The sequence below is a fragment of the Mytilus edulis genome, chromosome 4 (genome assembly GCF_963676685.1).
Source record: "Mytilus edulis chromosome 4, xbMytEdul2.2, whole genome shotgun sequence".
NCBI classification, from domain to species: domain Eukaryota; kingdom Metazoa; phylum Mollusca; class Bivalvia; order Mytilida; family Mytilidae; genus Mytilus; species Mytilus edulis.
In genome coordinates, this window is record NC_092347.1 from 86,490,364 (window position 1) to 86,515,064 (window position 24,701).

General features: G+C 32.3%; 1 protein-coding gene across 4 annotated transcripts in view; it reads right to left on the reverse strand.

The window, feature by feature from the left end:
• Window positions 1-17,141, reverse strand: part of LOC139520875 (delta-1-pyrroline-5-carboxylate synthase-like) — a 34,582-nt gene extending 17,441 nt beyond the window's left edge. The window contains exons 1-6 of one of the 4 annotated variants that reach the window (XM_071313899.1): window positions 17,044-17,141; window positions 9,550-9,893; window positions 9,105-9,245; window positions 7,438-7,542; window positions 6,566-6,718; window positions 4,816-5,031 (exon numbers count right to left, since the gene is read on the reverse strand). In XM_071313899.1, the coding sequence (XP_071170000.1) occupies window positions 4,816-5,031; window positions 6,566-6,718; window positions 7,438-7,542; window positions 9,105-9,245; window positions 9,550-9,885 (951 nt within the window). In that variant the 5' untranslated portion in view covers window positions 9,886-9,893; window positions 17,044-17,141. Of the gene's footprint in view, window positions 1-4,815; window positions 5,032-6,565; window positions 6,719-7,437; window positions 7,543-9,104; window positions 9,246-9,549; window positions 9,894-10,802; window positions 11,193-17,043 lie in introns of those variants that run through there. The other 3 variants (XM_071313898.1, XM_071313896.1, XM_071313897.1) reach the window with 3 other exon arrangements.
• Between the last annotated feature and the right edge of the window lie 7,560 nt (window positions 17,142-24,701).

Here is a 24,701-nt window from a genome sequence, read left to right on the forward strand (position 1 = left end):
TACTCTGACGTCCAACGGCTGTTTTGCAAGTCTGGCAAAACAGCCGTTTGGACGTCAGAGTAATCTCGGACTATTCTAGGAGGAACCCCATTCCTAACTCTTTAAATATTTAATTTCCTTTGGGTCACTCAGTCATCATGGATCCTTTCCGTACACATTTATCGGTTTAAATTGCATTTGTTTTTAATATAATACGTTTATTCACAGAACGAGCTAATACTCGACGTCTTGTTTATATTCAGAATTCACGGAAGTTACTGCCGGAAGGGAGACAACTCGAAACGATAATATGGAAGACTCCATTTCGCCTGAAGGGGTGTTCTACGATGTGGAATATATTTATTTTAATCTCAATGACGCATATGATTTAAAATTATGCAACAACAATAACCCTCAATAGCAGACATACATAGAAAAGATCCCATGAGTTATAAATTAATTAAGTATAAGTCTACAGATTGCTTGAAAGCAATCGTATCCCAAAAAATTATCATTTTGATTATCTAATTAAAATTTATTACTTTGTGTGTACCTATTTATTGCTATATTTTGTATAATAAAAGTCTGTACATTGAATCAATAAGTTTTTTGATTGATGATAATTACACATGTAGATGGATTATCTTTGCCTGTTTCTTATACCAATAGAATGTATGTTAGAGTTAGTTACCTTTATCTAACGTTGAATAAATAATTATATTATGTCTGTGGTTTTAGCTTTTTTTCCTGGTTAAACGAAGCAGCAAAATAGTGTGGTCATATTCTGGTATACATATAAGCATAATCTGCATTAATATTCTGAATAATATAGTTCTAGTAAATCACTTACCTGTCCTGCTTTTTAATGCATGTTCTTTAATAAAATTGAGAATGGAAATGGGGTATGTGTCAAAGAGACAACAACCTGACCAAAGAGTAGAAAACAGTCCTTTAATGTATATTTTGTGAATTCTACTTAAAGAGGATGAAGGTTGAGAAATATTGGTAATATTGAAATAAAAAAAGAACTTAATTACAGAAACCGCTTAAATTTTACAATTATTCAGTTCATGTATAGCTTGCTTGAATACAATAATAAAAAAATATAGGTCACTGATGAGTTAAAAAAGATATTTCAATTTAAACATCAACAAGAGGCTGTCACATCGACAGCAAACCGGATTTATTAACATTTATTTGTGTCCTGGCAATATCACAAGAACCATTACTGATGAATGGTGAAAGTGGAAATCGTCAATATCAAATTTGACCTCCATTTTGTCATCAGTATCAACATATTAAAATTTGAAAAGCTTAGATTGAAAGGTTCATGAGTAAATGCAACAACGTGAATGGAAACGCCATTTTACGATCTTTCAAGAACCATAACTCCTGAACGGTAAAAGTCAAAATCGTCATTATTGAACTTGACCTCTATTTTGTCATCAGTAACATGATATTAAAATTTCAAAAGCTTTGGTTGAATGGTTCATGAGAAAATGCACGGACACGACGGGAAACACCATTTTTCAATCTTTCAAGAACCATAACTCCTGAACGGTAAAGGTCAAAATCATCATTATTGAACTTGACCTCCATTTTGTCATCAGTAACAGCATATTAAAATTTCGGAAGCTTTGGTAGAACAGTTCATGCATAAATGCACAGACACGACTGGAAACTCCATTTTTCAATCTTTCAAGAACCATATCTCCTGAACGGTAAAAGTCAAAATCGTCATTATTGAACTTGACCTCCATTCTGTCATCAGTAACAACATCTTAAAATTTGGGAAGCTTCGGTAGAACAGTTCATGCGTAAATGCACAGACACGACTGGAAACTCCATTTTTCAATCTTTCAAGAACCATAACTCCTGAACGGTAAAAGTCAAAATCGTCATTATTGAACTTGACCTCCATTCTGTCATCAGTAACAACATCTTAAAATTTGGGAAGCTTCGGTAGAACAGTTCATGCGTAAATGCACGGACACGACTGGAAACTCCATTTTTCAATCTTTCAAGAACCATAACTCCTGAACGGTAAAAGTCAAAATCGCCATTATTGAACTTGACCTTTGTATAGTTGTCAGTAATAACATATTAAAATTTTAAAAGCTTTGGTTGAATGGTTCATGAGTTAATGCACGGACAACATTTGATTGCCGCCCGCCTAAAGCGCCCCGCCCACCCCGACGTACATCCCCAAATCAATAACCGACATTTTTGTCACAAAAATCCGGTTAAAAATGACAGTTTTGCACCAAAAGGCAATAATTTGGAGCCTTTTCAATGATATAAACATTTTTAAAGTCATCTGTGGCCAAACCAAATCGATTTGTCTGGATGATTTTTGTACCATGTTATAAAGTAATAACTAAAAGTGTAATAAATAAAATTTGTAATGAAAACAAATGTTTAATTTTTGCTGATTTTTTTGTACCGGCGAGCCTCCTTAAATGGACTATCAAAAACAAATAAAGGACTAATGATGATAAAAGCTTACACTGAAATAAAAGCCTGTTATACAAAGTCATATTTTCATGTGACTGTCAGGTCGGGAATCAATCAATAGTCTTTTTATATCACATCTAAATGTTTTTCATTATTTGCTGCTAATTTGGAAAATACTGTAGTTATGGCAGATCTTTGGTTGTTTTTGATAAATGTATTGACACCCACAAGCATCCATTGTTAAGACTGTGTATTGCACCCTAGATTTCTATTTGTTATATTTTCATCCAGTTTCATTGAGGTTTACCCAAAATTTTCTTTCATTCTACCTTTAGAGAGTAACTGATATCACATTTTGATGAAATAACAAGAGTGTACATGATCAAATGATAAAGGTGGTAATATGATGGTTTTACAACAAGTATCTCATACACTTAAAACATCATCAATGTATAAAATGAGGTCAAGGTCAAATGAACCCAGCCAGACAGTCAGTTATTACTGTTACACCTTGCAAACATACCATAAACCAAATATAGTTAGCCTATTGGTTATAGTAACTTAGAAGAAGATCCAAATTCAAATAAAGAACATTGACTGACTAACCGTTAAAAGGATGTTAACATCAGATGAACCCTGCCAGACAAAATGTTAACCATGCAATAATCACATACACAAAATAAAGATGACCTATTACTTATAGTATCCTAAGTTTTATAGTTCAAAGTATATGCACCAGACAAGAATTGAACAAGGTTTAACTATCAAAGGAGTCAAAGGTCAAAGTCAAGGTCAGGTCGACATGACATTATTAGATGACACAAACCCCCAGTTCATGATGCAACAGCATATAACATTTCGGTAACAAAAGTTGTACAATTCAAAAGATATGGCTCAGACATAGTTTTACTATCATAGGGGTCAAAGCTCAAAGTCAAGGTCAGAGTTATCTGACTAAATAGATATATAAATATAGTGGCCCTATTGCTTATAGTGTATAAGAAATACAAATAGCAAGAAAACATTGTCCGAAGAACCAAAAAATGTCAAAGTCAGATGAAAGATGTTCATGTACATTTTATAATCCATACACCAAATAAAATTCACCTATTGCCTATGGTACCAGATTAACAGACCAAAACACAACACTTAACATTGAACAATAAACCATGAACCCAGACAGACATATAGGTACTATATAATACCATACACCAACTATTGTTGACCTATTGCTTTTAGTATCTGATAATCTGACATAATCATGAAAATTGGACATTGACCATTGAACCATGAAATGAGTTAAAGGTCATATAAAACTTCAAGACAGAAATGAATATTCCCTACACCAAATATTGTAGCCCTATGTTTTATAATATCTGATAAATAGACCAAACCACAAACACAACACTTTCCCCAAGAACAATGCAAATGAGGTCAAGGTCAGATGAAAGTTATCTATCTATAAACCTTATATAGATGACCTATAACTTATAGTATATGAGATATAACTTGACCTCAATGTAGCCATAGAACAGAGTTTATACAGAAAAAAACCATTGCACACTGCTTTCAAATATTTATATATAAAGAATATTAGCACCAGATGAAATAATTATCAATTTCAAGATATACATTACATTAGTTGTTGATAAATGTCATTTAAAGGCTACTGGAACTAAACACATATGAGTCATCAAAAGTAAAAGGTGTATGCTTAGAAAATTAAAAAACTCTATAATTACAGATCCCCATAAATAATCAAAGGGCTGAAGAGCTCTGAGAGGAAAGACAGCCATTATTTCTAAAAAAAAATAATAAAAAAAAACTTTTGAAGGGGGGGATCTTTTGATAGTCTACATACAAAGAATGAACAAAAGAACAGGTAGAACATGTAGAAAGGTTGACAATATTGCAATCAACTGTTGTTTAATGTAGTTTCATTTCCTTAGTTAAAAATTCATGATGGAGTCAATTTGGACCAATGGAAGAGATATGCTTCTCAATCATAACATTTGATTAAAGTTGAAAGTTTACATTTATCTAAATCTCAACTGAATTCTATTATTAACAACTACTACGATATTTTTGAAATTTTAGTTGTGTACCACTGTACTGCAGGATAGGGCCGTTCTTAATTTTTTGTGACAGTACTCTAAGATTTTATTTTTTTTCTCAAGAAAGTGAGGACTGAAAAATCTATTCAGTTTTAAATTTCCATTGATAAAGTTCCCAGTTACATCTTTCATCACAGGGATACATGTACTTATAAAAACCAATATGATTGATATAAGCTGTGTGAAGCTTGTTTCCAGATCTTACATTTAAGAAATAATTGATGCGAGCTATACTTTATTACTAGACTAGAAATCATTATCCACTAACCTTAGACTCCATTCCACCCAATCCTACTCTGGATTTTGCACCAAATGTAACTTTAGTCCTATCATCTGGACTATAGGTGTGGAGAAGTCTGGACCCAATCTGTCCTGGTGGTCCAGTATATATACCATTGACATCAGTCATCAGCACCATAAGGTCAGCTCGGACTTCTCTGGCCAGTCTAGCAGACAAACTGTCATTATCTTTCAGACTAATGACCTGAAGCAATGAAAAAGTACAATTTAAATTGTTTTTTGTAAATGCTAGGATTGCAGTTGTGTTAATCAATAAGCTTGATACATAACAGTATCATGTCTATTACCAGAAAAATTCTTTATACTGTGGATTTATCTATACCAGTGGGTACTAATTTTCGTGGATTGCGGAAACCTTGCATTAGATAAGTAATTTCGTGTATCTGAAAAAGTCTGGAAACAACTTTATAGAAATTTGTATTTATTTGAACATTTATATTTGTGGTTCATCAGTATCCAGGAAATCTACGAAAATTGGTATCTAACAAATAATAATGATTCCACAGTACTGTACCCTTTTTTTCACACATTATTTGGTGTTTTATAGGCAGACTGAATCCTTACATTCTTGAACTGATAATGTCATTGTTCCAACTTTTTCAAGCATCCATCTATATTTTTATATTCATTATTAAACCCTTGCAACAGAAATATTTGGTCGTCCTGAATATGCATGAAATATTTGCCACTGGACATTAAGCAACCAACAATCAATCAGAAATACTTGGATTTTTTCATGCATCCCATTAATGTATGCTGTGATGAATAAATTATCCAAATCGAGATATTCATCCCTTGCTCATTGTACTGACCAACAGATGCACAAATTATATTGCAATTAAAACCAAATACTTTGATGGAAAGAAATTCATTGGAAGCAAGCATATTATTGGAAATCCCTTTTAATAATATACTGGAATGCTCACACCTAATTGAGCATATATACTCATCTTCGAACTATTCAAAATGTATTTTCTAAGATTGGTTGCTTATCTTGAATCTGTTACTGTAGTTCATTATGCAGAAAGCATTTATTCAAATTCTAAATACATCACATCTCTTTACCTTTAAATGGCATACAACAGTTTTTAATTTCAGAAGTGTGACTAATAAGAAAGCCTCAGGTATATCCCATTAAACTTTATGTAAAGACATACAGCTGTAAAATCTTATTTAAGGTGGTACCCAACACTTTCACTAAAATTAATTTGGCTCGTTTAATTTTCATAAAATTTTGTCAAAGTATTTACTTTGACCCTTAAACAAAAATATAAAAAATTCAAATATTTTGAACCAACCGATTTGTCAGAAAAAATTACACTGGTTATATAGCAGTTCGACAAACACCAATTTTGATCATTGAGAAGCTTAATATTCCCTTTACAACACAACGTAGTTAAAACGTTAAGCTGACTTTACAGAGATATCTCCCTGTAGTGTTAGGTACCACCTTAAATGACAGAAAAAACAAATTATCTGGAAAAGACTTGATATGAAATTATAACAATCCAGTTAAAAGCAGTCAAGGACAAATTATGTAAATTTCAAATTTGATTGATTGCTTTATTATTCTTTTTTTAAGACCAGCGGCCAGCTGCTATTTTTTCTTGCTTTTCAGGACAAGACCAAATACATGTATTTACAATAAATACTGAGTTAAATAGTAGGCAACAGTATCATAGGTGATAAAATCGAAGAAACAGTAACTAGTTACTTACCCCTTTAAGATCTTTATCAGGGGCTGGTGGTGGCGCCACTGCGTCATTTGTGTTTAAAATAGGAATTATCTTCAGACGACACAGCTCATTCAATGTTCCACATAGATTTTTACAGCTTTCAGGATCATCTATGTCTGGCTTGGTAATCAGTACCTACAAAATAGTATAATGTTTTAAAATTATTCTTTTTGGTATTCCTTGTTGAATGCCTCAATGAGACATTTTAACAAAGGGGTGCTTAATCATAACACACGAAATGTGTAAAGAATTTCAGCATAAAATTACTTTTACATGGTGTTAGGTTTTCAACTGAAATCAAACTGATGATAGAAATGTTTAACTGTTTTGATAAATTTTATTTGGTTTTGAATGACTTAATATATTCCAAGAAAAAGGAATGCATGTGTTGTCCATTGTAGCATACCCTTAATCTTAATTTGTAGTACTGGAAAACAAGAAATAGGAGTCTGACAGATCTCAAAAGCACACACACTGATCTCAATGTATTTTCAAGAAAGAAACATTAAACATTTTCTTTGATATTAATTCTCCCAAAATCTGAAGTCAAAATATACTCCTCTGCAAGTTTATATGCCTGTTGAAAGTCATGATCTTGGTGAACTTTTTTAGTACTATAATGATTTCTGAATTGGTGTTAAACAGAACGCAGATTTTTATTGTATGTTAAATTCATTCACATCTTATTGACTCTGGACCATTTAAAGCTTTACATAGTGTATATAATTGTCTACTGTTGAAGACCCTGTACAGACCTAGATGTATTATGACTTTTTTGTACTGTTGGCTTGCTGCTTCCAGTCATGCTTGCCCATATCTCCTTTCATTCACTTGAATTTTCTATGAAAAATTACCTGTGCAGCCTTGACTCCATACTGCATAAACATGGCTTCATATAGTGACATTAAACCACTCTGCCCAACTGCTGCACAAGCTCTTGGGGCAATAAATAAACCTTGCTACAAAAATAAAATAAACATTATTTATTTTGGTTACAAAGAAACCTCTTTTTTGTGTTATGTGTGAGTCAGTTTCGTGCTGAACTGTTTCTCATTCACAAGCCCACCTTAGTCATGTTTGTTTTGGTTTATTGATAAGAATACTTGTATAATGGTTATAATAATTCTGTTATGTACAAGTTCATCTTAGCTTTGTCAGCTGATGTTTGAGTCAGTCTCATGCTCAAATGTTTTTGTCTTTTACAAGGCAGCCTTAATGTTGTCATCTCATGTGAGAGTAAGTCTAATTATTCTAACATTACATTTTGTTAACTGATGTGGGATTGTCTAAAACTTAACTCTATTTTGTCAGCTTATATGAGCAACTATTCCATGCTATCCTTTTTCATCAGCTGATGTGAGTCTGTCTCTGACATGCTCACCTTATTTCTGTCTGCTGATGTGAGAGTCAAACTCATGCTCACCTTATTTTTATCTGCTGATGTGAGTCTGACTCATGCTTACCTTATTTTTGTCTGCTGATAAGAGATATTGACTCATGTTCACCTTATTTTTGTCTGCTGATGTGTGTCTGACTCTTGCTCATGTGAGAGTCTGTCTCATGCTAACATTATTTTCTGCTGATGTGAGAGTCTGACTCATGCTAACTTTTTTTGTCAGTTGATGTACATGAGAGTCTGTCTCATGCCCACCTTATTTTTGTCTGCTAATGTGAGAGTCAGACTCATGCTCACCTTATTTAAATCTGCTAATGTGAGATAATGTCTCATGCTCACCTTATTTTTTGTCTGCTGATGTGAGAGTCTGTCTCATGCTAACATTATTTTTCTCCTGATGTGAGTCTGACTCATGCTAACTTTTTTTTGTCAGTTGATGTACATGAGAGTCTGTCTCATGCCCACCTTATTTTTGTCTGCTAATGTGAGTCAGACTCATGTTCACCTTATTTTGTCTGCTGATGTGAGAGTGTCTCATGCTAACCTGATTTTTCTGCTGATGTGAGAGTCCGACTCATGCTCACCTAATTTTCGTCTGCTGATAAGAGATATTGACTCATGCTCACCTTACTTTTGTCTGCTGACGTGAGTGTCTGAGATATTAACTCATGATCACCTTAATTTTGTCTGCTGATGTGAGATAATGTCTCATGCTCACCTTATTTTCGTCTGCTGATGTGAGTCTGTCATATACTCACCTTATTTTTGTCTGCTGATGTGAGAGTCTGACTCATGCTCACCTTATTTTGACTGCTGATGTGAGTCTGACTCGTGCTCACCTCATGTTTGTCTGCTGATGTGAGAGTCTGACTCATGCTTATCTTATTTTTGTCAACTAATGTGAGAGTCTGTCTTGTGCCTACTTTTTATAATCAGCTGATGTGAGAGTCTGACTCATGCTCATCTTTTTTTGTAAGCTGATGTTAGTCTGACTCATGCTCACCTTATATTTGCAAGCTGATGTGAGAGTTTGTTTCATGCTTACCTTCAATTCAGCTTCTGTTTGAGTCTACTCATGCTCACCTTATTTTTGTCTGCTGATGTGAGAGTCTGTCTCATGCTCACCTTATTTTTGTCAGCTGATGTAAGTGTCTGTCTCATGCTCATGGACATGATTATTTCCTGTTGTAGTTTCTGTTTACCAAAAGCTATAGCCCCACTAGTTACCATCATCATCTCCTTCCCTTGATTCTGTAACTCAGCAACCTTGTAACAAAATAAAACCATAATGAAGACTTCTCTGCAGGGTTTTACATTTACATCAGTGTTATCGCACAAACTGAGTTGAATTGTATATATAAAGAATAAAAAGTTTGAATACATGTTCAGTGAAAAACTTAAGGGACTTTAAATTAATGTGTAATTGCAGATCTTGGAAATATATTTAAATATCAGTACTACACTTATTTTCTTCACTGTAAGCATTTTTGGGAAAAAAACAAATCCAAATTGCAGTAATTTTGTCGCTGTAATAAAATATTACTTAATTCTCAAGATAACATAAAAATACCTGTTCTATTATACAGGCCAATCGTCCCAAGGACAGCCCACATTCATCTTCTCTGGTGATTACAGCACTACCTAATTTGATTATTACTCTCTTGGCTTCTAGCAGATCTGCTCTTGTAGATAAATTTATTCCACTGTAAAACTGTTTAGGAATCACACTAATGCTTGGGTATGATTTCTGGTTGTAAAGTTGAATTGGTTTGTTGGAGACTGAACTAAGGTGTCTGTGAGAATTTCTGTGATACGATAATAGCGATGGCCAGGAGCTTTGTTGATAACATTGGCATAATGTATTGTGTGGCCATAGTTTAAGTAGTCTGGTATTTGCCTGCGCCATCTTTTAAACTGAAATAATAGTATTTATACAATACAATTCATTATTTAATTTATAGTTTTATAACTTTTAATTATTAATATGAATAAAATGAGATGCGGGGTAAGCATCAAGGCCATAATAAAGAATATACTTTATATTTTTGCACTAACCCTACCTATCCAGCAAAATAGTTACCTTCTACAAATGTACCAAAAAATTTAATCTGAAGCAGAACAGATGCACAGATTGAAAAACATAACGCCCCTTGTGGGGCATACAAAAATTAAGGTCAATGTGCTTTGATTTTAGCAAGGCAAGTCATTTGCGATTATTTATATGTGTTTTACTATCTAAATGCCTATTTAGTGTAGGGTTTCTGAAAAATTTCACAACTGAGGGCCCTGACTGACTGCCTAAACGGTGATACGCTCCAGTCACTCTTCAGTGATTCCCTATAGCAAAATGTATAGGAATTACATATTATATTTAACAACTTTTTTCCGACAAAAGCTGTATCAGGGTTAGCATGGTTAGTTTAGCTGTCCTTAGCAGTATTTGTGCATGTTTTGATATGCATAGTTTAGTGATTTTCTTTTGTCTGCTTTAAATTCACCCCAGAGCTCATGTACCACAGGCACTTGTTTTCTATCCATGGGAAGATCTACTATCCCTATATATTACTCGTAATAATAGGGATAGTACGTAGATCTTCCCATGGATAGAAAACAAGTGCCTGTGTCATATACTGATTTAAAATTTTAAAAGCTTAAATGTAAATTGCCTTACGTGATGCTAGCTGTGTGACCCTCTAAAAATAAAATTACTTACTTACTGGAACATATATGTTATATGTATACTGTTTCCAGCTTGTTTACCAAAATCATAAAAATGCCCTGGACAAAGGAAACCTGAACAGCTGAAAGGATAAATTTACTCACCCAGTATATATGCACAAAAAACAACCCACTACTAACCTTTTAGTTGTAAAAAGAGTTAGTATCCGAGTCTATGGTTTGGTTACTATTCGTGTGTATAACAATCATGACAATATATACACCAAATTTCTGTATTCTGAAGTTAACTGGTCTAGACCAGTATCGGTAGGGAAGTACCGGCATAGGAGTACCGGAATAAGGCAAATACAACAGTTTTCACTACAAACAAGTATTAAACCCGGTCTTGCCCAAATCCATGCAAACTAGGGAAACTTGCGAGGCTAGAAATAATGAACTGACAATCATCATATAACCTATAATATGCCTGTTTTACAAATGTACTTCTTCACAACAGACATATTTAATTAAGTGAAACAAAAAGAAGGTAAGGACATGTAATGATTCCGGATTTCTAAGTGGAAAAAATAATCATAACTATGACCAACTATTGTTAAGAGCAAAAACAAACAAGATACGGGTAATATTTTAAGATATGTTTTAAAATTGTCTATTGTAAAATTCAAAACACAATAAAACGCCATCAGTCCATACGGGAACACAACATTCGAAATGTCAAGTTGTATTGTTTGCCGCGAAATATGTCCTGGGATATGAAGTTACCAGAGACAAGTTACTAACCCCAAAATAGCTTTAGAGGGAGTACACACATTCTTTGGTCATTTTTTTGTTTGTTTGTCTCATATTTCACGTGATCTATATGACTTTTTAACATAAATTCGCCCAAAATATATTTGTAATCTCCGCTCGGCAATGATTAATTATCTATAATACTAAAATTACGAGGTCCAATTTGTTAGCCGTCATCACGTAAAAACGACGAATCACAGAATTCAACTTTATATATAACTGATATAGTACAAAGGTGTAGATTAAAAATTACACCACTCCAGGCCCTTTTGTTTTCCACGTAATTAATATTGCCAATAATTAAGAAGTTCCGGGTCGAGTCCGCTACCGATACCAATAGTATATTTACCTGTTACCTATTACCTTATCTGTACGTTCCGCATCTGAAAAGAAACCCACCTCAGGCCGTATGCCTCTTTATATACAGGCCACTTTTGTGCCAGTAGGACTCAACATGGCAAAACAAACAAATCCTGTAATTGTGTCTGTGACTGCTGCCAGAAAATATCTAACCAGTTGCAGACTAAAAGTCAATTTTTGATCGACTAGTATTTAAACAAATTTAATCGAGTATCTGGAAATGTTAGCACTATGGACTCATCTGCTTTAATCAGCACTGGTATTAAATTCATTCATTGATCAAAATGAAAGTCACGTATACCACATCAGAGACATATACACGTATATATGTCTCTGACCACATTCATTTTCATATGTCATATGTTTTGCCTCCAATATCAAGTTTATACTAAAATTCTGAGCGAAATGAACAAAAGTTTCCATCAAAAACTTTATAACTGCATTATCGGATTTAACAGTTGATACTTTTATCGGTAGATATGAGTGTTCATATTTCCCTTTTCCTTATGATTTCAATAAATATAGCCGTCCATATTCCCCCCTTGGATTAACTTTTTTTAGCTCACCTGGCTCAAAGGATCAAGCGAGCTTTTTTCATCACTTGGCGTCCGTCGTCGTTAACTTTTTACCAAAATCTTTTCCTCTGAAACTACTAGGCTAAATTTAACCAAACTTGGCCACAATCATCATTGGAGTATCTAGTTTAAAAAATATGTCTGGTGACCCGGCCAACCAACCAAGATGGCTAAAAATTGAACATTGTACAAAATGTAGATTTTGGCTTATAACTCTGAAACCAAAGCATTTAGAGCAAATCTGACAAGGGTTTAAATTGTTTATTAAGTCAATAATTATCTGCCCTGAAATTTTCAGATGAATTGGGCAACAGGTTATGGGGTTGTTACCCCCATATTGGTAATTTTTAAAGAAATTGATTTTTTTGTAAATTTTTACAAAATATTTTTTTCTGTTACTAAGTTTATTATAGATAGAGAAAATTGTAAGTAGCAAGAAAGTAAAGTAAGATCTATAAACACATCACCATCATCAAAACACAATTTTGTCATGAATCCATCTGTGTCCTTTGTTTAATATATGTATGCATGATATAGACCAAGGTGAGCGACACCAATCTAATTACAAGAGTGCACACACTGAAATGTCTCACCTTCTATACTAATCATTGATATTATGTTGATAGTCCAAAGTATAAAGCTAAGCTTTATTACCACTGTCACATAAACTTAACATTAACCAAGATAACTAAACAAAGACCAATGAACCTTGAAAATTAGGTCAAGGTCAGATAAACCATGCCAGGCAGACATGTACAGCTAACAATGCTTCTATACAACATATATAGTTGACACATTACTTATAGTTTAAGAAAAATAGACCAAAACACAAAAACTTAACACTGTGCAATGAACCGTGAAAATGAGGTCACGGTCAAATAAAACCTGCGCGACTGACATTGAGATCATAAAATATTTCCATACACCAAATATAGTTGACCTATGGCATATAGTATTAGATAAAAAGACCAAAACTCAAAAACTTAACTTTGACCACTGAACCATGAATATGAGGTCAAGGTCACATGACATCTGCCCGCTAGACATGTACACCTTACAATCATTCCAAACAACAAATATAGTAGACCTATTGCATATAGTATGAGAAAAACAGACCAAAACACAAAAATTTAACTAAAACCACTGAACCATGAAAATGAGGTCAAGGTCAGATGACACCTGCCAGTTGGATATGTACACCTTACAGTCCTTCCATACACTGAATATACTAGCCCTATTGCTTATAGTATCTGAGATATGGACTTGACCACCAAAACTTATTATAACCTTGTTCACTGATCCATGAAATGAGGTCGAGGTCAAGTGAAAACTGTCTGACAGACATGAGGACCTTGCAAGGTACGCACATATCAAATATAGTTATCCTATTACTTATAATAAGAGAGAATTCAACATTACAAAAAAATTGAACTTTTTTTTCAAGTGGTCACTGAACCATGAAAATGAGGTCAAGGACATTGGACATGTGACTGACGGAAACTTCGTAACATGAAACATCTATATACAAAGTATGAAGCATCCATGTCTTCCACCTTCTAAAATATAAAGCTTTTAAGAAGTGAGCTAACACCGCCGCCGCCGCCGCCGCCGCCGTATCCGCCGCCGCCGGATCACTATCCCTATGTCGAGCTTTCTGCAACAAAAGTTGCAGGCTCGACAAAAAAACCGATCTCTCATCGCTCCCGTTTTCTGATAGAATCATATTCAAAACAGTGTAGCTGTGGTCATTGATTGACAACCTTAAAGTATCCCATTGACTGGGACAGATTAGGTGAACGTGTGTCTGCAACGACAACTGCTCACTACTTACTTATTATAGAATTTAAACTGTGGGGTCACCGAAGGTTCTTAACGCCTTTAATATTAAAATAGTTCGAAAAATTAATCAGGAATAACTTTATGTTTTGATTTATATTATTGATATAAATCAAAACATCGTGTTATTCCTGATTAGTTTTTCTAATTTCTTTATTTAGGTGTTGAGAACCTTTTGTGACCCCACAGTTTAAGTGCTTTTAACAAGTACATAGTGAGCAGCGGTTGTTACAGACAAACGTTCACATAATCTGCCCCAGTAAATGGGATAATTCAAGGTTGTCAATCAATGGCCACAGCTACACTGTTTTGAATATGATTCTATGAAGTGAAATCACAAAAATACTGAACTCCGTGGAAAATTCAAAACGGAAAGTCTATAATCAAAAGGCAAAATCAAATAACAAAACACATCAAACGGATGGACAAGAACTGTCATATGCCTGACTTGGAACATGCTTTTCAAATGTAGAAAATGTTGGATTGAACCTGGTTTTAAAGCGGCTAAACCTCTCACTTGTATGATCAAACAGACATAAATTAAGGCTATAAACTAGGCACATTTCAATCTATACGGTTCTATATAAGTTGCTCTTTTCTTTAGGCCCCTTCTAGTCATACAGCAACTAAAGTTTATATATATAAATCCCTGGCTGTCAAATTTTTTGGCCGCTATGATCGTCTTTGGTAAGTGAAAGTAAATTCATAAATGTGCATTGGAAGCCCCTAAATTTATATATGCAGTGTTACTTTCATTTACTGTTATGAGAATAAAATTAAGAATGGAAATGGGGAATGTGCCAAACAGACAACCCGACCATAGAGCATGCAGACAACAGCAGGTCACCAACAGGTCGTCAATGCAACGAGAAATTCCCGCACCCGGAGGCGTCCTTCAGCTGACCATTAAACAAATATATACTAGTTCAGTGATAATGAACGACATATACTAAACTCCAAATTGTACACAAGAAACTAAAAGTTAAAATAATAAAAGACTAACACAGACCAGAGGCTCCTGACTTGGGACAGGCACAAAAACGCGGCGGGGTTAAACATGTTTGTGAGATCTCAACCCTCCCCCTATACATCTAGCCAATGTAAAACTGAATAAAGTATAAGCAATCTTATTTCATAATCAATCTAAAAAGACGAATCTTTACTTTATAAGTTTAAAATAAAGGTTTAAAATGTAAGTACAGATAATATATTTATAGATATAAACACCAGTCTGGCAGACCATTCGTTTAATGACCTTTATGAGTCTAAAGATTACTGGTACACATCTAAATTGGAACCAAACGTGACACGTGCTATGCCCGTGTCTGGTCTGTTGTACGTTTTAGGTTTTGATAAACGTAATCTATGTATCTGTATTGAATTGAAATTGGGTGTCTCGTTTTATTCTTTCACACGTCATAAAATCCACGAATATTGTTCATACAACAAATGTTTAATGACCAGCGGAGTTTATCATGCGTTCATTTCAAGATCTTTTGGGAAGTTTTTGGGAGTTAAAATCGAAAAAAAAAAACAGTACTGTTAACCCTGTATATAACGCACAGATATAAGAAAAACGAAGGACAGTTACTAGTAGTTTCAAAATCGTGACGGGACCCGGAATTACACGATGCAGGCAAAAAAAAACCCCACCATCTTTCAAGGTTTCAACTTGTTTATGCTTCCGCCATCACTGAAGAGCCATACTTATTTTTTCATTGATCAATACAGTCAGTTTGAGTGCTATAATTCTCAAAATATAACAGATTTTAATTTCAAAAATATATATTTCGTATCCTCCTATTTGTTACACGAACTCCGAAAAAGAAAATCAGAAGTTGTTGTCAAAATATATAAAAAGTTGTCTATTAGGTTTCTATTGCAGTATAACTGTATTTCACATTCCAATGTATATGCAAAGGGTATACTGCCTCAGAATTTACTTTTCTTAAATGTGTTTCTGAGACAAGTGCCTGTGGTACAGTTTATGGCCACAACAGAAATTCCCGTGATTTAATCATATATATACGAATGACAGACTATTTACAGTGTCGGATTTAGAACTTTTTGTAAGAGGGGGCCTGCTAACTGCCCTAAGGGGCCCCGCTCCAGTCACGCTTCAGTGATTCCCGATATAATCAAACAATTTTCAAGTTTTCCCACGAAAAGGGGCGGGTTTTTTTTTATGCTGTCGCTGTATTCACTTTATTACCTTGTATTCACTATGTTAAGATTTTTTTTACATTAATCAACATGTGGAAATTTTTCTAATTGTACTAAAATTGCAACAGGATTCACTTCAAAAGAACAAAATTAAAGATACGAGTTGCTATATTAATTTATGATGGAAGGTAGGTTGAAGCAAACACTCAAACGGATGACACATACACTAATAAATTAAGCCGCTATAAATTGAGCCGTCTCATTTATTTATCTACATGTCAATACAGGTTGTATGGGATTTCCCGTCGGTGAAGGCAGTACGTTGACCTGCAATTTTTTTTATTTTTCTCATTTGAACTCTGGCTGACCGTTGTCTCATTAATAATCATAACACATCTACATCTAAAAACTAATTTTAAAGATTGAACTGCCGATTGAACTTGATCTATAATTTTAAAATGATCGATTACATATATACTATTTTTTTCAAATTTCAGAGGCTCAATAATGATTTGCATCACACCTCCTCATTCTTGTTTCTTGTTTTTTTTAAACTGACTATAACAACATTCCTTACACAATAAATGCAACAAATATTTAATAAAAAAATAAAAGATTTTCCAATAAAACATTACAGTAGTGTAATTAGCCTATCTACTTACCTTTTAGAAATAGTAGTATCTATAAATCTAAAATCATTGTGATGATGCAATAAGTGTTCTAAATCAGCTGTCTATCACGTGATCACACTATTACCGTTATTGATTCCGACACGTTGCTAGTGTATTTATGGAAAATTGTGCATAAAAAATCGTATAAATTGTGTAATGATGGGTTAACAAACCACTAGATAAATGTATATCCTAGCTGCTCGTGATGTTAAGAAAATTTAGGTTTAAGTACCTTTTATTTGTTTTTTTATCTACTCCATTAAACAACTAGATTTATCATTAAGCAGAATGAATCAAACATCAACTAGTAACATATAAGTAGCCTAGGTGGTGATTTCAATCGAGGCCACACTGACTGGTCTGTCCCAAATCAAATCAAATCAAATCAAATCATTTTATTGGTGTAAAATCCAAATATTAATTTTACGTGATGACGGCTAACAAATTGGACCTCGTAATTTTAGTATTATAGATATATTCAAATGTTTTGGAGGAGGTGATACCTTTGCAAATTTGAAAGTACAAGTACAAACAATCATATTAATGCAATTGTTATAAAATATATCATTACAAGTACTATAAGAAAATATAAAATAGTCACATAATTTTTTTTTACATCCACTAGTTTTTCTTATCAGCTAGGCTGTTCCTTAATACATATAAGTCATTAACTCCCTTGACAATAATTTTAGTTACGTCATACTCATTAAAAGTAAACAAAAATACAAATTTTTCCTCATCAGACATTTTGGTGAAATCTGGAACTATATTCTCTACTTCTTGAAAAAGATTTTGTCTACATTTTTCTAAAATTTGACATTTTAAAGTAAAATGATATTCATCTTCTACATCCTTTTTACAGAGAGGACATAATCTTTTTCCAACGGTAATTTACGGTGTCTACCCTGTTCAATATTTAGATAACTATTACTTATTCTTATTTTTATAAAATTTGATATCATGTATCTTATCTAAATCTATTAATAAAATTTTTTCTAATTTGTATTCTTTTTTTAATTTTCTGTATGTTCTTAATTTGTTTCCATTAGGGTTATTTTGGTCGTTAAAAAGACTGTCTTTCCAAAAATCTGTATACCTTTCAGCTAATTTTTTACCTACAGCATTTATAAGGCATTTTTAGAGAACGTACTTTGATTTTCCCATACATGATTAAACCCTATTTTTGAAAGAGCATTTTTTAATTTGACTGCAAAACCATTATTTAAATTTAAACTACATTTATAGGCATTTGAAGCATAACTATCTTTTTTTGCATTTATCAAATGGCACCAATAGCCAACAGAAGCCTTAACAGCATCAATAGCAATAGGTAACATACCTATTTCTGCTAAAACTGCTGTGTTTACTGCAGCTTTATTTACACCAACTAGATATTTAGCAAATTTTATTTGAAATTTTGATGGTAAAAAAGACAAATATCTACATTCAAGACTTGAATTATTATCTTTAACTAACATATTAAGTGCCCATATTTCACTGCAATAAAGTAGTATAGGTTTTAAACAACTTTCAAACAGTTTTAAATGTGGATGAATATTAAGTTTATCTGAGAATAAGAGCTTTCTAATGCAAAACATTGCCTTGGAAGCTTTTTTGCACAGATGATTGACAGCATAAGTGAAAATTCCTGAGGGCTTAAATAAAATACCCAAATATTTATATTCATTAGTCAAATCAACTGTGTGTTCATTAAATTTAAAGTTATAATTTTTCAGGACTTTACCTGATTTATTAAATATCATAACATTAGTTTTGTTTAGATTTACAGTTAAATTCCACTTATCGCAGTAAGTGTTGAGTTTGTTTAAACATTGTTGTAAGCCAGACTCTGATTCCGATATTAATACTAGGTCATCTGCATATAACAAACAAGATACATTTTATCATTTTAATACAGTAGGGTCACAAGAGCTGTCAAATATGTTAACTAAGTCATTTATATAAAGAGAGAACAATGTAGGGCTTAAAATGCACCCTTGCTTTACACCAACAGTGGAGCTGAAGGATTGTGTTAACCCTTCACTGAACTTTACTGAAAATTGAACCTCTCTATACATGTTTTGTAAAATTTAAAAAAAAGGATCCTGATCCCTGAAATAACACCTGGGTATAACACCTGGGAAACCAGATCAAGAACAGCATAATCAGTGGCGGATCCAGAACTTTCCTAAAGGGGAGAGGGCACTGACTGACCTAAGGGGGCCCCGTTCCAGTCATGCTTCAATGATTCCCTATATAATCAACAAAATTTTACCCACGAAAAGGGGGGGGGGGGGCGTGAGATACCCCGATAATTTTTTTGAATGTCACCCTCTTGTGTGGACCAATCAAGAATCGATATTTTAAAAGAAAATGCATTACATGTTCATCAATGGTTCCAGAGACATATAATACAATATATGCATGTCTCTGATGATTCTCAAAGACATATTTCAGGATCTGCGTATTAAATTTGATTTCAGGGTAACCCAACATATTTCACAAGATCTCAAATGATTTATAGATATCCTGAATTCGAATTATGGAGGTCATGAAATATTTCAGGAGCTTTTTTAATACAATAATTTTGATTAAATCCATGAAGAGTAGACATTACCGAATAAAACTTATTACCGGACTTGTATGAGCAGCATGGTGGGTGCCACATTTTAAAATAAAACTTTTATTTAAAAAAAAAATAAAAAAAATGGAATAAACTTTTGACACACACAGAGATGCTTCACCTGTATATAATTTTGACAGTATAATGCAAATGTTGATAATAATGTATTCCATTCTCAATTTTAATATTGCCAATACTTTAACATGTAAACTATTATCCACTTAACACATTCATAGTAGATCTAATAAGATTGACATACAAAAACAGTTTTTTTTTAAATTCTGAGGAGTAGTCTAGTATTTATATATTAAAAGTCTCTTTATATATAATACTGGTAAATGAATAGGTTGCAAAAGTACTGGTGGACATATCCAAACCCTTTGATTGTTTTTCACAAGACTGATTTTGATCAATTATCTAAATCAGTTTTAGATTAGGTGGAGTACACTGAGCTTGTCTGCTCAATTGTTTCATGTATCTATTTCATATCTATTTCATAGTTTTTATAGTTTAAAGTGTGTTTGTATATCTTTTTTGTTATTCAACTGATTAAAGTAAAACAAATGAAATCTCATTTGCCTGTCCCATGTAAGGAACTGTGGTTATTTCTTGCTATTGTTTTGTTATTTGAGGAATGTGGTGTTATACCGTTCATTGGAATGAAGAGGTCATAAAACCAGTTTTTCCCTAACAGTTCTATGTAAAATCAAGTACATTGACAGTCAATATTTACATTTTAGTTTCATTAAAATGGTGCCACACTCTGCAGTCATAATATATATCATACCACTGAAATAAACTCATGTATCATTGTGTATTATACTTTAACAAGAATGTGTTCCAATTTTTAGTAAAATTGGCATTAAAATTAGAAAGATCATAATATAATCATAGGGAACATGTGTACCAAGTTTCAAGTGGATTATACTTCAACTTCATCAAAAACAACCTCGACCAATAATAGCGGCAGGAGGATTTGTTTTGGATCGGCTATTTATTTTTGTAAACTAGTAAGAGGACATATCTATTTTCTGCACTATTGCAGCAAGATTTTTCATTTTCATTAAAGCAAGGGACTGAAGTTATTTATTTTCACAACTATATTTATAATATTCGAAAACATACAACTTTTAAATATTTGTTGATAATAATTAATACATGTCAAGTCATTATGTACCATTTAATCAGAATTAATCATCATTCTCTGCATAAATGAATCTTTTATATATCCAACTGCATAAACATGTATTGCATACATACACATTATTAAAGTTTGGTTGTAACTAGGCTGTTTTAAAACTATTGGCAAACTTGTTTCGCCGAGTGGAGTGAGGCAAACAAATTTTGAAGGGATTTGGAACCGCTGAAGGCCCGAGAAGCTATAGTACAAATAATGCAAAATCATGCTTTCTGGGTATTCCCCAGATCCTTTCTTAAACTGAAAATGCAAGTTCTGTTTTGAATAACTTTTTGACAATATTTTGGTCTCAGATTCAGTGTAAGACTTTTAAGTTTCCAGGGACAACATCAAAAGACGAATATGCAAGATAAAGCAAAAATGTAATTCACATAGTTAAGTCTGTGAGTGCTGTTTTAAACTCATGATCTAGTTAATAACAAAATTACTGATTACAAAATGAATGCAACGCTAACAGAATAAAGAAGGGCAATCAATGAACAAAAGACAAATAAATAGGAAAGTTGGCATATTTTGACTCTAAATATGCATGTTTACTAACAACATGAAACTCGAGTCAAATATTTTAAAAACATAGTCTTATCATCTCCTGCATGGTAATTATTTCAATACTCTGAATGCTTTAAAATCTTTTATTTTAAATTCATTAATGTTTTTTTTTGTGAACATGTGTAATACTATATAAAACATACCCATGTAGATAAAATAACCAAAATGAAAAGATATTAATTCTTTCTGTTTCCGTTTTCCATTTCCGCCGTTTAGCAACACCCCCTTCAACGGACACACCCTGTTCCATTGTGCCAACATACAAAACTTTTAATGAAGTCTGTAAACTGATGAAAGTCTCAAGGATGTTTTGTAAAAAAGGTGTTTCTCAAATAACAATTATTATACAATTTTGTTTATTATAAAGCAAAATAAAATGTACAATAATATCATGGATATATAAATAATAAAAACATATATATATATACTGTAAATTCAAACCAAATTTCCAAGTAATTATTGCTTGGTAATGTGTTAGACATTGGACAAAAAGAATAAATAATTGTTGTCATTTAAGGACATGTTCAAAATAAACATGCTATCGAAATTTACAATATAATTTTATTTTTGTAAAATCTATACTGGTGTAGCAATTTTTATTAAAAAACAAATGTACCAAAAAAATGTGAATTTTTTAGTCATTGGAAAATAAATGGATAAACTGGAGTATATGTAGTAAGTTCCTTGCTGACTATCTTCTTTTGTTAAATATGTGATACAGTTGTCAAGTTGACAGATGAATCTTTAAAAAAATATTTAAATTCACAGGAAGACAATTTAACATTAAAAAAATTGTCTACATTCACAGCTCAACAATTTAACATTAACAAAAACGTTGGTTGACAGGTCGACAAATTAACTTTTACAAATAAATGTCAACCTACATAGGTCGACAAGTTTCCAGGGGTTAGTGGTAAGCTTAGGGTTAGGGCATCAAGTGTGGGACCGTTCAATATTTATCAGATGGATGGGCCAGTGCAAAATAGGGCGAGGTAAGCACTTTTTTTGTGTAAATATTTGGATGGGAGAGAACTGTAAAAAAAATATTGAGTGGATGGGCCAGAACATATTTTATAGGAAAAAAATTACCATCAATTTTATTGGTGTGTAGGAAATTTGTTTTGCTGGCACTCAAAACATGTCTCAACAAACCGGTAGCTTGGTTCATTTCTGTTAATTTTAACAATTTAATTGAGGAATAACAAAGCTAGAATTTTCTGTTCGGACTATCTTTTTTTTTTTTTACCTTAAAGAATACCAAGTTGTTTAATAGTTTGGTGTATTGCTGTTATATTCATTGATTTAAATAATTGGTAGAAAAAAAAAGCTCAAATTTTCAGTTAAGGCTAAATTCAGATAGTCAACTTTGAATTTTTTTACAACTTTTTCAAATCAACTTGGATTTTTATAAATCTCTACAGCTATCTCATTTATATAATGATCTTATAGAAAGCCAGGTTGTTTGGTGGTTAGGTGTATTGCTGTAAAATTTATGGATTTATTTAAAATAGGTAAGAAAAAAAAGCTCAAATTTTCATTTTAGGCTGAAATCAGATAGTTACCTTTAAATTTTTTATAACTTTTTTAAATTAACTTGGATTTTTAAAAAACTCTACAGCTATCTCAATTATATATTGATCTTACAGAAAGCCATTTTGTTTTGTACTTTTGTGTATTGCTGTCATTTTTATGGATTTTATAAATAGGTAAAAAAAAAAAGCTATAATTTTAAGTTTAGGCTGAATCTAGATAGTCATCCTTAATTTTTTTTAAATACTTTTTTAAATCAACATAGATTTTCATAAACTCTACAGCTATTTCATTTATATATTGATCTTATAGAATGCCAAGTTGTTTGGTAGTTTGGTGTTTAGCTGTCATTCTTAAGGATTAAATAAAAAGGTTTTAAAAAAGCTCAAATTTTTAGTTTAGGCTAATTCTAGATAGTCATCTTTAAACTTTTTCAAATCAACTTGCATTTTCACAAAACTCAACTGCTATATCATTTTTATATTGATTTTACTCAATACCAGGCTGTTTAGTACTTTAATTTTTTGTTGTCATTTTTATGTATTTAGTTAATAGGTTAAAAATAAAGCTACTATTTTAAGTTTAAACTAAATTCAGATGGTCACCTGTAATTTTTTTTATAACTTTTTCAAATCAACTTAGATTTTCATATAACTGTACAGCTATCTCATTTTTATATCAATCTTACAGAATGCCAGGTTGCTTGATAGTTTGGTGTTTAGCTGTCAAATTTAGGGAATTAATAGGTGAAAAAGGCTGCATCGAAGTCAAAAACATGTCTGCCTATATTTCCTTAAAAAGACCATAATTTCTTTTTTGAAAAGTTGAATAGATAAAGTAACATTGATATTTGAACTATAAACATGCTCTGTTATTAGGACAATAATTAGTAATTCAGCATATGACAATATGCTTACTAGTCCAAGAGTTATTGTCCCTTAATTTAAATTATTTCCTTTATTTTAAATCAATATTGTATTTGAGGCGGCACATATAAAATCAAATCTGTACATGTATATTCATACTGGTTTTAAAAAACAATAAAATGTATGGTTCTGATACACACATAAATATATCCATATATATGGAATTAACATGCACATTTTAAATTTTATATTAACACCAAAGTCATTCTTTGATTTCAAGACATTGAAATTTAAAATCTTTAAATTAGAAAAAGAATTTAAATCATTATTGATTGTCTTATAGTTTTAGAGGGTTTTTTTTACAGATTTTTTTAGATGGGCAAGGACTTTTTTTTCAGAATTTAAAAGGATGGGCATTAACTTTTTTAATAAAACAATATTAAGTATGCACTGGCCCATCCATCTGGTAAATATTGAACGGTCGTTTGCTTGTCAAGTTTTGGAAATTTTGTCAGATTTTCGAAATCCTCTGGTTTAATCCATTAAAAATTTTGCCCATAGAACTCCATTTTCCCTTTTATAAATCTTTTACATGTATAATTATAAGCCATTTGTAAAAGTCTTATAAAATCTAATCTATTTTTTAATAGTTTTTGAGAACTTTAACTGGTCAATGATAAAGCTATGAAAAATCAAGAGAGAACATTTTCCTGCCAAAATTCTAATGGCTAATATCTTGAAACAAGCACATTGACCCCTATATTTTTTTTGCTTTTTTGATTCCTCAATTATTCCCCTATCAATATATACTAATTTTTTGGAAAGTTATTTATTTTAAAACTGAGCTGCAAACTTCCCTAAGGGTTAGATCAAGGGTGAGGGT